Here is a 14,777-nt window from a genome sequence, read left to right as displayed (position 1 = left end):
AATACCAGAGTGGGCTGCCATTTCCTTCTCCAATGCATGAAAGTGAAAAGTGAAAGTGAAGTCGCTCAGTTGTACTCGACTCTTTGCAACCCCAAGGACTGCAGCCTACCAGGCTCCTCTGTCCATGGGATTTTGCAGGCAAGAGTACTGGAGTGGGGTGCCATTGCCTTCTCCTTACAATGATTAGAGGAATAAAAGAAGAAATAGTAAGCATAATGAAAAAATAGAGAACCTCAGAAAAGATATTTTTAAAATTTTAATATATAGCAATAGCCTTTTAGAAAAGAGAATTATAATTATTAAAATGAACAACTTAAACAATTGACAGTAAATTTGGTAAAATACATTTTACCAAAAAAATTTGGTAAAATGATAAATCTAAGGAAATCTCCACAAATGTAGCATGTAAAATATTAAAAATATTTAAGATTAAGGTGGACATTCATATAAATTATGTTTAACCTATTTATATTTACTTAACATAAATGATGATTTTATTTATATAATATTTTCTCTTTAATTTCACCATGCTGTTTTCTTATTTTCTTTCTGTTACCACTTTGCCATATGAATTTTTACTTTTCTTTTGCTTTTATATTATTTATATTCAATTCTAGATTTTTGAAAATGAGTTAATGTCCTATTCTTGATCTGTTAAATTTATTTTATCCCCAACTCATAAAAATACATTTCAATTTGCTATGTTATGTCTAAAGTATAGGTTTATTTTTTTCATAAATTTTGAAATCAACACTTTCTAACTCAAGGTTTTAGTCAACATCAGAAAATTGCATTTCTGTGCCTTTGATTATTACTTCTTTTGTGGTTGTTTTGGTCTCTTTCTCAATGGTACTTAAAATTCTTAAGTTATATCACTTTAGATGAGTCCTTATCATACCTTGGTGACTTTTCATCTCAGTTTCTTATCTTTGTATCTCACCCTGTTGTTCTTTATTCTTTTCTGCTCCATCCTGATGATCATTTCTATATATTTCTGTTGTTGTTATTTTTGTTCTTCTTTGAAGTCTTGGTGTTGATTGGTATTATTTTTTTTCCCTTACAACATCATGGAGGAGTTGGGTATTTTCTTATCTTCGAGTGAACATCTGTTCACCCATTTTCAATTTGGTTGTCATTTGAATCTTTCATAGATCTAGAGGGCAACATTTCTAAACCAGTTTTCAGTGTCTAGTCATTTTTGCTGAGTATAATTTCTCTGGACCAAGGTGTAACATTCTCCTATCGGTACTGACTAGATTTCCAGTACTTCGAGTCAATGAAGTGTATGAAAATGTGCCACCCCCAGTATGCATATCTTTTAGAGATATTATTGCCTCTACTGTTATCCCTATATTTTGGCAATTTCATTTTTGACAGTGCAATACACTGCCTCCAATTTCTCTCCATATTCTGCCCTGTTGTTTCTGAGGGATGTGGAAATAGAGCAAGGGAGAGGAAAAAGAAACATTGATCTAGTCACTTACACAAATGATATTTGCGTATGACAGGGATACATTTTTATTCTCACTGGTGTATATAGACTATGAATAAGATCAACAATTGGGAACAGGAAATTGTTTTATTATTATCTTTCTGGCAAATGTAGCTACTTTGTTTTATAATATAAAGTGCATGTCAACACAAATTATTTTTATTAATCCTTTGCAACCTACCCTAGAGACAAATGAAACATTTACTAGATTTTAGCAATAAGTTACCAGTAAGAATCAAATTTTAGAGTTAAGCTCTCATCTTTAAATATATATATATACATATACATATATATATACACATATAAAATATATGTATTTAAAATGCAATGCTATTTGAAAGAGAATGTCTTAATCTGTTAAGACTAATATGTTTAAGTAGGAAGCCCCAGGATATTTTTGGTTTTAAATCTTACTTCACCATGATATACAAGAACATGGATTAACTCAATGCCAATTAGGATATAATACATATAATGTAGTACAGCAAAAGCACATACAACTGAATCGTGTCTATATTTCTATGTTCGCTCTCACATACCTAATACTAACAAAAGTTTAACTTGGTCGCCTGGCCAATGTTCTGCTATTGTCAGCTTCCTAAATTAGAAACACAGTGGCAAAGAGCAAATACTCCACCTCTCAATTTCTAATCTGACAGCCTCAAACTAAATACATGGCAGATCCATGTGCTATACAGAGTCATGATTAGAGGTAAAATATGTGAGTCCAAACCAAGCTCACACACTTCTTAGGCACAGTCCCTCCTCAGTATCTGGGTGCAAGAGACTGATTCCAGGACCCCTAGAGGTACCAAACTCTTCAAGTCCCTTTTGAAATTGGCATAGGCTTTGCACATAATCTAGACACACATCTTCTTTTTAATTATCTCAAGACTAGTTATAATACTTGATACAGTGTAAATGGTATATAAATAGTTGCCAGTGCATGGCATATTCAAGTTTTGCCTTGGGGAGCTTGCTAGAATTTTTTTTTTAAATATTATTGACCTGTGATAGATTGATCCTCAGATGTACAACTTGCAGATAATTGTAATACAAGTTCTTAGTCTCATTGAGTTTCAGACTTCCAAGTGATAAAATGAAGGTGAGGTGGTGGGCAGATTGGATGAGATAATATACATAAGGAATCTGGTTTAAAAAATTAGCTTCTCAGTTAATAATTGTTATTATTTCTGTCTGAAGTTGTTTCTCCCTCTAATGTTTTTTCCAAAAAGAAAAAAAAAATTGCCTTCAGAATCAAAGAATGTAAAGGTTCCTGTTTACCTTTCTTATTAGGAAAAAAAAAAGTATTTAATGAAAGGACAGAAACAAAGATTAGGGTTACTATTTGCGTGTGTGTGTGTGTGTGTGTGTGTGTGTGTTTAGTCACTAACTTGTGTCTGACTCTTTTGCGACCCCACAGACTGTAGCTCTCCAGTCTCCTTTGTCCATGGGGTTTTCCAGGCAAGAATACCAGAGTGGGTTGCCATTTCCTTCTCCAGGGGATCTTCCTGACCCAAAGATCAAACCTTTACATCTTTGTAATTAACCATATCATAAATTTTTTTAAAGCGAGGATTAATTTTGCCTCTTTTGTGTCAATCTTTTCTCAGATCATACTTTTGGACTCATGACACCTAAAACCATTACCCTCCAGATCCACAATATTTTGTTTCTATATTAAAAATATTTCATCATATTTCAGTGCTGATACTAAACTATATCTGATTACACTTTTAATCATGTTTCTTTGTTTACCATCAAGTCAACTAGAGCCATTAGGGTCAAACTTACCTGTTGAAGTACAGAGGTATGATTCTGTTTGTTGTGGTACTAGCTGTTCTTTTATGATCTATTTCAGACCCAAGATTTTTTTTGTCAGGGTGTGGAGAGCAAGGTAGGAGTACAGTGACTGGCTTCTGAAAAGGATGTGTTGATGGGTGCTGAACATGAATCATAGGGCTTGTGGATAGTACTGAGTAGGAAGTATCTTGCTGACTTTTTAAATATGCCACCAGAGATGGGTCAATTGGTTGAACCTAAACAAAGAAAAATAAAGGATACATATTGCTATATCTTAATAGCAGAAGATGCAAAGTATCAGCACATGTCCAAGTCAATTTTCTAAAAATTTACTAGAACATAGTTTTATACATTTTTCTCTGCATTGTTGGCTAGAATCAACACTATCTTATGAAAGATCATAGAGATTGGTCCTCTTTTTGCAAAGTCTTTGTAAAATCTAGGTTTCTTGTTCTATGTTATAAATAACTGAGAATCACTGTTAATTGTAGGCAACAAAATGACCCAGAAAACAAAATAGACATTTTACATAATTTCTAATTAGAACTATTGTTAGATCAAGTGATCTTCAGAAACTAGACAAACAAGACTACATTTATTTGTTTCCTCTCACATAAGAATGGCTAATAAAAATAACTAGCATGATTTCAAAATTTCACAGTTTGTAGAAAATATTTATGAATCAATTATTTATAATATGTTTTCTTCCTGACTTTTCTTCCCTTACCCATTATGGTAACAACTGGGAAAAATTAGGAGAGCATGAGGGAGAGTTAGGCTAGAAGGATAGGAAATATTGAAGAAATATGTTTTCTAAAATGTATATTGATACATAGTTGTACGTCTTGTATATAATGCTTGTATGAATTAAATTCTCATCCCCAAAAGAACTGTGTTATAATTAAATATAACCAAATATTCATAATCAGAAATGTTCTAATTGATTAGCTTCTTTTTTAAACATCCTCTCAGGTGGAATTCTTGAATTATATGAAAGCCCCAAAGTCCAACATTAATTCTATCATAGATATTCAACATTTTTTTGGTCAACAAATATCATAAACAATATAATAAAACAAGACAAAAAATAGCTAGAAAAGGCTTTACAATAAGTCAGGGATTTCTTTGGGAATGAGATTTAATATGCTCTAAATCATCACTATTTCACTGATGACACTATAAGTTAGGTGATTAAAAGTATGAAAATTCATTTATTGCTATATTAAATATTTATATCTTCTTCCCTTTTAGGACAAAGTTTGATAACCCACACAAAGCCTCACCAGTTTTTAATATTTACCTTTATTTGTACAAGCACTGGTGAGTTGAAAACTCCTGGAGGGTAATTTAAGGATATTCGGGAATCCATGCTTGTCTTATGAGTAAGACCTTTCTTTGTTACTGTAAAGGACTCTTTCTTTAAACAAGACACAACAGAAAAGATCCCCAACTTGTAAACTTTCACTTCAGCACAGGTCCCCTGTGTGGACGGAAGGATGTTAAGACAATGACATTAAAACACATTAGTAGTGCATTATTCTGGAAGTATATGCTGTACATATTCTACAGCTGTGGGGAAAAAAGAAAAAAACAATAGCTATATGCTGTTCCTGTCATTGAGAATTTCTTCATTAACCCAAAATGGATGGTCCTTTCATGAGATAAACTAGAAGTAGTTACTAGGAGTTTCTCAAACTTGAACCACACAATAGAAAAAAAGAGAAATAAATATATTTTTCAATTTAAATTATTCCCCTGAAAAGGTAAAAGGTAAATTTAGTGTTTTCACAAATATTAATCATGTTTGGAATCCTATCCTCTTTTACCAGAATGGACTTTAAGCACTGGCCACTATCCAGAAAGTTTAACAGTTTTAGAAATTCCGAGGGCTAAAATTTCATCATTTGGGTAACAATCCTACAGCACTTATACTGTCAGCAAATTCCTTCCTCTGACAATTCATAACCTCCTGATAAAGTCATTTTCTCTATTTCTCTCTTCCATGCAGGGGAAGCAGATGATTGCAAAGAGACACACTTGGGTTTCTTTTTTATATAGTGACATTTAAATTTGGAATGCATATATGCAAGGACATATTCAAGCTTTTTTATCACACAGAAAGGAACTGTGTACATAAATGAAAACATAATTATCTACTCAGTATAATCACCAAAGCTTAAAATGAAGAGGAGGACTTAGAAGTAATCTGGTCTATTCAATGCTTCCCCAAACACCAGCCGAGCTCCACCCAGGCATGAGAGGATAATCATCCAGACACACACACAAACATTTCAGGGACAATCACAATGGAAAATAATCTATCATTTGAAAACTGACTAAGGAAGAGATTTCACAATATCTCTGCATGAATCTGTTTCTGGGAAAATTCACGGCATGACGAATGTTCTTAATTGGCCAGAGGGAAAATGGTGAGAGGTAAGAAAAAAGGTTTTCTCGGAACTCATGATGGTTGCCATGCAGTTAGAGTATATTTGGCAGATACTGGGGAAACGGAAGGATTTTTAAGCAGGGGAGTGTCATGAGCAGAATTCTGACGATGGTTTATCTGACTCCAGAATTAGAATTCTTAAATGTCGTATGAACCACACAAAAATTTGGAAGGAATCCAGAGTTTAAATTTTCTTGGGCTAAATATAGGGATAACTACCATTAGAAAACTATTAAAAGAAAAGTATATGCTTTTATTTTTCTCAGTAGAAATGCTCTCCCTTTTTTCTTTTGCACTATTTATTAACCATCTTCATATCTATTTGGTGAAAAGCATATGTGCTATGAACAGTTTTTGTTATTATTATGATAGTCACATGGATAGGTCAATGGTAAAAGGCCACAAGCTACTTCCTAGACTGAATAGAAAATGTCTTAGTTGCACGAATTGGAGTAAATAATTAGAACAGGCACAGCTTTCATATTCAACTGTATAATCTTGTTTATAACTCAGAAAAGACCCAAATTGGAAGAGGAAGAGATGAGTCAAGAAGAATTCTTTGTATGTATGGCGTTTTTTTACATTTATTCCCTACCCCCCTCTACAAATAATGACAACTTATATAAAGCTGAAAAGTAAACAATTTTAATTATTTAAAAATAAGTTCCAGTGGTCCAGAGAAGAACTTCAAATTTTAGTTCCCATCAACTCTATGCTCAGTTTAATAATTGTGCATGTATTCTTTCTTCAAAGCATATGATTTTGTCACCACAGATAGCTAGCAGTTCAGTTCAGTTCAGTTGCTCAGTCATGTCAGACTCTTTGCGACCCCATGAACTGCAGCATGCCAGGCTTCCCTGTCCATCACCAACTGCCGGAGCTTGCTCAAATTCATAGTCATCGTGTCAGTGATGCCATCAAATCACCAAATCCTCTGTCATCCCCTTCTCCTCCTGCCTTCAATCTTGCCCAGCATCAGGGTCTTTTCCAGTGAGTCAGTTCTTCACATCAGGTGGCTAAAGTACTGGAGCTTCATCTTCAGCATCAGTCCTTCCAATGAATATTCAGGACTGATTTCCTTTAGGATTGACTGGTTTGATACCCTTTCAGTCCAAGAGACTCTCAAGAGTCTTCTCCAACACCACAGTTCAAAAGCATCAATTTTTTGGTTCTCAGTTTTCTTTATGGTCCAACCCTCACATCCATACATGACTACTGGAAAAAAACATAACTTGGACTAACCGTCCTTTGTTGGCAAATTAATGTCTCTGCTTTTTAATATGCTGTCTAGGTTGGTCATAGCTTTCCTTCCAAGGAGCAAATGTCTTTTAATTTCATAGCTACAGTGATTTTGGAGTCCAAGAAAATAAAGTCTCTCACTGTTTCTATTGTTTCCCCATCTATTTGCCATGAAATGATGGGACCAGATGCCATGATCCTAGTTTTTTGAAAGCTGAGTTTTAAGCCAGGTTCTTCACTCTCCTCTTTCACTTTCATCAAGGGGCTGTTTAGTTCCTCTTTGCTTTCTACCATAAGGGTGGTGTCATCTGTATATCTGAGGTTATTGATATTTCTCCCAGCAATCTTGATTCCAGCTTGTGCTTCATCCAGCCTGGCATTTTGCATGATGTACTCTGCATATAAGTTAAATAAGCAGGGTGACAATATATAACCTTGACGGACTCCTTTCCCAGTTTGGAACCAGTCCGTTGTTCCATGTCCAGTTCTAACCGGTGCTACCTGACCTGAATACAGATTTCTCAGGAGGCATGTAAGGTGGTCTGGTATTCCCATCTCTTGAAGAACTTTCCACAGTTTGTTGTAATCCACACAGTCAAAGGCTTTGCATAGACAATGAAGCAGAACTAGATGTTTTTCTGGAATTCTCTTGCTTTTTCGATGATCCAGCAGATGTTGGCAATTTGATCTCTGGTTCCTCTGCCTTTTCTAAATCCAGCTTGAACATCTGGAAGTTCTTGGTTCATGTACTGTTGAAACCTGACTTAGAGAATTTTTAGCATTACTTTGCTAGCACGTGAGATGAGTGCAACTGTGCAGTAGTTTGAACATTCTTTGGCATTGCCTTTCTTTGGAATTGGAATGGAATAGATGGCTTTAGAGTTATTATAGTAAAGTCTACCATATAAATGATAGTTTATTAACTACTATCATGTGTGTATGGGCTTCCTTCTATCATCTTGAGTGTATTTTCTCATTTAATCCTTATTACCCTACCTGGTAGACACTATTATTGTATTCACTTTTAAGATGAAAAAATTGGGTCATAGCAAGGTTACATAATTTACTCAAGTTGACATTGCAAGCAACCAAAGTTTGATGTGGGAACCAAACTTCAAACCCAGCAATCTTTCTCCACAATCCATATCCTAACTACTGCATTTACTGTTTTCCATATATATACTAAACATGATTTATATTAAACATGATTTATCTCAGTGCAAACACACACACAAGCACACAGAGACACTCAAATATTTTCTCAACCCATGAATGATAAAAATAAAGCTACTGTCATCTAGAGATTCTAAACAGAAGCTCATCCCATTAAAAATGTTAGTCTAAACTAGTCTAAGGTATGAAGCTAATTAAACAATGATGTTGGTTTTGCTTTCCAGGCAAAAATATAACACTTGCTGGTTCCTAGAATCAAGTTTTTCACTCCCAAATTTGACCAACAAGCTCTGCTGTTTGATCTTTATGTATAGAAAAATGAAACAAACAAACAAAAATAACACATGGATTCACCAGCATAAATCTCATCAATCCTTCCATTTTTACCAGTGAAGCAATTGTATCTATACAATGATTTGGTAATCTGAGTAGTTAGTTAGAAGAAGAGTCACAGAGAAAATATTGGTGTAATCAAGGATTGACCAACCTTGTAACTTCCTCTCTTTCCCTCCAGTGAATTTGGAGTTAGATAACTTGATCGAAGGTTTATGTCAGACACTTTCACCATGATATCTCTGTAATTTCCCCTGTAACGTGCAGTAAATGGAATCGCAATGCATATTGGAAATGGAATTCTCTTTTCCATATCTGAGCACTCCACAACGATGACATTGCTGACCAACTCTTCATTCTCACTCACTATTAAAGAACTCATGCTATTAGTTATCCTGCAGTGTAAATGTTGTAGAACATAGGCTGGTGCTGTAATATAACAAGACACTTGAGGGACAGTATTATCACTCAGCACATCAAGATACCTGCAGGGGAAAAGGGGACATCATTGTTTTTCAATTGGTTGATTTATGGACTATATAGTGAAATGTCTAAGAGTATCAGTTCTAGAGCCACAGTGTTGTGGTGTGAATCCCAGCTCTCCCATTTCTGACACTGTGACCTTGGGCAAGATACACAACTTCTCTGTGCCTCAACTTTCTCAACTCGAAAATAGTGAAAAATAATACCAGTCTCATATGAAGGCTGTGAGAATTAAATGAACAATTATACAGTAAAGTCTTTTAAAAGCTATGCCTGGCATACAGTAAGTACCATGTAAGTTATCCATTGTTATTGTTGTTATTACAGTTATTATTTAGGTGGTCAATTCATCTCTCAGGTTTGCTCACTTCAAATATAAATCTGAAGATTGCTGAAGCTTCTTGATAAATCAAAAACTAATACCTGGATAGTTTTCTAAATTTTAAGGAAAGGAAATGTGTATATATATATATATATATATATATATATATATATATATATTGTCCTGGAATTGCCTAAATGCCATAAATCAAGTGATGATGCTTATTACATTTTTAAGAAAAATTGAGAAAATATAAAAGTACTGTGAATGTACATTTAATCAAGGTGAATAGAAACAGAATATTCACAGTCCTCAAAGAACCAATCCAAAAGCTTATTTTTACCTTTGGTTTTACTCTTACTTTCTGTATCATCAGCTTTGCCAAACATTTTAGAATCTTATAGACTTGAATTCAAATTTGATATTAGTTACTTACTATTTGATCTTTAACATCAATAATTATTATTAAAATAGCTATTAATAATATTTTAGCTCTTTCTATGATCAGGTTTGATGCTAGACATTATTTCGTTTAAATGCCCATGCTATGGGGTCAGGCATATCCCACTGTCATTACCATTTTATAAATAAAGAAACTGAGGTTTAGAAATTTTAACTTTCTGTAAATTACACAGATAGTAAGTTGTAGAGTCAATAAATGAATCCATCTATCTTTAACACAAAAGCTCAAACTTTCTATTATATCAGACTTCCTCAAATCATTCTAAAACACTGGTTTCATTATCCATTATAAACTGAAACAAATATCAAATATCAAATAATTCAATCTTCACAATAGTGTGAAGATTGAATGAGATAAAATGTTTCAATTTCTTATAATAGTGAATTAACATAAAATGAGTTTTCAATAAACATTAAATCTCTACACAGCTTGCACTTCTTCTCTTCTTTCTATTTCTTATTTCCTACCAGTGACATGACTGAAACATAAACAGTGTCAAAGAGAAATAAGAGAATCTTTAAAAAAGTTTTTTTAAAAAATAAAGAAAAGGATCTTTATAAAATACAGCATAAATACCCAGTTCTAAAATAATCAGGTTTTAACTATTTTCAATTAATAAATTTAACTTTAAAGTGCCCTGTAACACAGAAATCTAAAAAATATGTTGAAATAGAAGAGAGGGTTATTTATTTATATTTACAAGTCTTAACCCATACAGTTAGAAGGAATAGAAAATTATTCAAGTCATTGGTCTGTTTGAGTATTCTCTGATCATGATGATAATGGTACTTCAGAAAATTAGATACATTGTTTAATGGAAGGTGCAATGATTCTGCCTTGTATCACTTCAAAAATGACTCTCTTCTGTGCCCTGGAAGCCCAACTCAATACACTCTTCTTCCAAAAGACTGACAAAGTAGAACGAGGAGACCTGTAGATCTAATCAAGCAGATCTAGTCCAGCCACCAGAATAATCATATTGGTTTATTCCAGTGTTGTTTCCCTTTGAGTCTGTATACACTAGGACAACTACCCTGAAAGAGATAGACTTTTTAAAAAATATTCTCCAGGGAGGAATCACAACAGATTCCGAACTAGGTTTTGTTTATGACACTCATCTTTCTTGGGGCACCATGGCTTCCTAGCCTGAGGACCTTCAATGAGCAGTCATCTTATGAAACATGCAAGCCAAGCAAAATTGGTTACATTGCCACAAAAAGGAAATCACTAACAAGGAACACCTAAAGGAGGTGTTAGAGGGAGTGGTTCAGCAGTGACTCATCAGTTGATGCATTGAGTCATTTCTGAATGTGAGGATTCAAAGTGTTAATGTTTTTCTCAAGTAAAATGGGAGCCACATATTGACTGCTTTTAACAGTTGTTTTTCAGAAGCATAAGTCTTTCAAACCTGGGGGGTCTTTCATGCCTTGAATGTGCTCCTGTGACATCTATGAAATTGACTAGACTTTCAGACATGTAGGGAACCTCAGAGCTCAACCCTTTCCTTTTATAGATGAGATAACGAAGTCAAAGTGAGCACAATGGCTTGCCTGAGACCATAGACTCATTTGTGGTGTTGTCCTGGAAATGGTATTATGTGTCTGAAAGAGCACAGATGGGATAAGTGATGTTTGATGGTGTGTGTGTGGTGGAGAAAGTGAGGGTTGGTGGTGGTAAAATAAATCAACATAGAGATGTTTAGCTGAGAGTGAAGGTTGGCCAAGCAACATTTAGGATGCTTTTCTCCTTTGATCTTATCAAATAATCCCAGAAAGTATATATAATTTCTACAAATAAGAAAATGGGTCTAAGAAGTGAAACAAGTTGCTCAGGGTCACAGATCTAGTATGGAATAAAACAGGATGATTTTCTCCTTTGATCTTATCAAATAATCCCAGAAAGTATATATAATTTCTACAAATAAGAAAATGGGTCTAAGAAGTGAAACAAGTTGCTCAGGGTCACAGATCTAGTATGGAATAAAACAGGAGATAAATTTATGTCTATCTGTCTTCTAAACCAATGATATTTTTATTCCCCATTGTCTTCTAAGAGTCTTATTTTTACTGGGAAAATATAGCTTATGAATATTTTATTTTATTTAGAGAAATATGGGTTATTATTACCTTGTATGGGGGCGATGATTCATAAAACAGACCAGTCAATTTCAACATATTTTTTTGAAGTCATGGGCTCTTTGAAAATCTGGCGAGAGCTCTAGACCATCTCCAAGGATATAAAGTAGTTGTAAAAATATGTATTCAATTTTAAGAATCTCCCGAAGCTTATGCCTGAGCCCTCCCAGAGTTCTACAGACACAGGTTACAGATACATGATGATTTATATTAATACATAAAATAAATGTGAGAATTTGAAAATATACATAAAATAAATCAGAGGCTAGGAAATTCTCTTCTAATATTTGAACTCTGCAGTCTCCTAGTTGTTTTTTCCTCATGATAATCTAAAGAGTACTGATTTAGGAAACTGTCCGTGTTCAGAACAATTGTTCATTTTAACCACTTTCTTAAACAGTCAATTCCTTCTTCCATTAAAGAAGCATTTTTTTTTTCCTGGAAGCTGTAAGAAACTAACAGTACTAATAATAGCAGCCTTATAAATTTTTATGGTAGTAATTTAAACAGTTATTGATTGCTAATATCTTTTGGAGATATGAAATATAGATATAAAATTTTATTCATGCATAAATTGTTTTATATACAAGTAGAAACACATATAGGTAGGCGTACACAAGCACCTCTTACATTGTATTTACTTACTCCTTTTCCATTATGTTATTCTTTCGCTTTAGACTCTCTGAGTCACTGGGAAGACTATTCACACATTTATTGGAGCTATCACATGTTATTGAGGATGTGGTAATCTCTTCTCTTTGGCTTTCTGAGATCTCTTGAATTTCTCTTTCTGTTGTCTGGATTATGTCATGCAACTCTTCCCTGTTGCCATTTATGCTCTCAATAGTCATGTGTTCTATTTGTTTATCATCTTTATTTTCTGCATTATCTGGGAACATTTTGTTCCGTGACTCTTCTTGCCCTGTTACATCTCCATTCAATGATGTATTGTTTTCTTTTTCCACTAATTCTGAACTCCTATGTATTTTATTTTTTTTCAACTGGACCTGGTTTGTGTAATGACTTTCCTCTCCATTTGTGGGAGAAACAGTAGCTGTTTCTATGACATTTTGTTCCCCTCTTGCAGCAATGTCTGTTGCTTTGATATCTTGAATGGTGGACTTTGTCTGCAGTGGAGTACATTCATCATGCATGCCGCGTAAATTACACATCTCCTTTTCTTCTTTCTTTAGAAATGTAGCAGTGCTCCCCAAATATTCATTTATTTTCATGAGGCAGTCTATGAACGTAATGGTTTCTACACACACAATACACACAGAGACACAGAAAAAGAAGAAATACAAAACTAAACCACATTGTTTTTCCACTGACATGTAATAAAGTATGGAGAAATTATCCTAGAAATCTGTAAAGACCTTTGTGTGTGTAAGACCCTTACTAGGCTTTAAAGCCTGTATCCCTCTTGAAGAAGTCATTTGTACAACTGTAATTTTTTTAACACATCTAGAAATTGGGGACAAATTGTCTTTTTAACATAATAGCAAGGAGTAAATCCAATTCCTCTTGCTTGTGAAAATTCTTTGAATATTTGAAGGTATCATGACCACCCCCCCCCCATAATATGCTGTCCTATTGAAGTCAACATCTCCCTCCATTCATTCCTCATTTGGTATGATTTGGGGGAAATTATTTTTCTTCTTTGAATGTACTATATAGTTTATCAATGATCCATATATAATGATTTGCCTGAAGTTTAGTGAAACACTTCAAATAGACTTGGGTAGCAGGCATGCTATATCTACATTATTTCTGCTCATGCAGACGCTATATTTTGTTGAGTACTTTGTTTGCTATTATGATTTAATTAGGTTCACACTATTCATCCTGCTGGGCTTGTGATCACTGACAATTTTCAAATAAGCCTTTCAAAGAATAGCTCTAATGACACCAATTCTCTGATTGGAACCTGGCTACTCAAAAACTAATAAACCAAGTCAAACCTCTTTGCTCTGGTGTAAACCTCTCACTGTGATCTGATCTGACATAGTCTCTCACTCCATCCCTATTTCTTATTTTACATTCCTCCTCTCCTCACAGCTGGGGTCACTTGATGGCTTCATATAGGCTTAGCAACTCTCCAATCTTTAAAATTCAACTCTGAACTCAGAAGTATGTAATTTAAGGCGCCATATAGCTCAGTGTTTTCAAAGTCATCACTAAAACATCTTCAACTAGTCTAGCCTTATCATGGGGCTCTAGTTCTGACTTTTTTTTTTTTTTTTTGGTCTGTATCTGAGAACCAGTCTTTATTTTGAACTCCTCTTCTAGGAGCTGACCTTATCATTCTCCATGAATAATCAAGTCTTCATACATTGCCTAGAATCACATTCAGTTCTCTCTAGAGATTTGATTCCTGTCTCTGAGTTCCAGCTTAGAGTCTCTGGGTCATGCTGCTTTTGGACAGATTTCCCTCAATTTCCACGATCTGCTCTCTAGACTGAATTTTTAACAGTATCTGCCCTGGATTCCCAATTGATGAGACCTGCCCACTTGCCTTCACCCCGTGTTTTTTAGAGTTGGATTTCATGATGCCCATCTTCTTATCTAGAGTAACTGTTGTCTGAGATAATAGGCATTGGATACCACATTCTTCCTGCCATGCTGTACTTAGCATCCATAACTGGGCTTATTCCCAAGAACCTGCACCCCTCTTTATGTGTGTCTTGGGGGTATAATTTCATATTCCATCCCACCCTTGACTTCCCAATATTTTTGCAATTGGCAAGTTCAAGTTCAAATAAGTCTAAAAATAGAATATCATATTTCAATAAGGAAAAACTGATCAACCTGCCTCAAACTAAGCCTATATTTTCCTACTTCTAAGTGTTGGATCCTGCTGATAACACCTCTGCCTGGAATGTTCT

The 14,777-nt window shown here is 34.4% G+C and overlaps 2 protein-coding genes across 2 annotated transcripts in view; one reads left to right on the top strand and one right to left on the bottom strand.

Moving 5' to 3' along the window:
* Positions 1-14,777, top strand: part of ARAP2 (ArfGAP with RhoGAP domain, ankyrin repeat and PH domain 2) — a 573,065-nt gene that overhangs the window by 322,664 nt on the left and 235,624 nt on the right. The gene's annotated exons all lie outside the window — the stretch shown is intronic.
* The window catches only part of DTHD1 (death domain containing 1), a 79,476-nt gene that overhangs the window by 64,110 nt on the left and 589 nt on the right, over positions 1-14,777 (bottom strand). The window contains exons 2-5 of the mRNA XM_055588243.1: positions 12,538-13,150; positions 8,644-8,974; positions 4,596-4,775; positions 3,287-3,531 (exon numbers count right to left, since the gene is read on the bottom strand). Coding sequence (XP_055444218.1) covers positions 3,287-3,531; positions 4,596-4,775; positions 8,644-8,974; positions 12,538-13,150 — 1,369 coding nt within the window. The remainder of the gene's footprint in view (positions 1-3,286; positions 3,532-4,595; positions 4,776-8,643; positions 8,975-12,537; positions 13,151-14,777) is intronic.

Source organism: Bubalus kerabau, chromosome 7 (genome assembly GCF_029407905.1).
Source record: "Bubalus kerabau isolate K-KA32 ecotype Philippines breed swamp buffalo chromosome 7, PCC_UOA_SB_1v2, whole genome shotgun sequence".
In the NCBI taxonomy this organism is placed as follows: Eukaryota; Metazoa; Chordata; class Mammalia; order Artiodactyla; family Bovidae; genus Bubalus; species Bubalus kerabau.
This window is presented reverse-complemented; position numbering and strand designations above follow the sequence as displayed.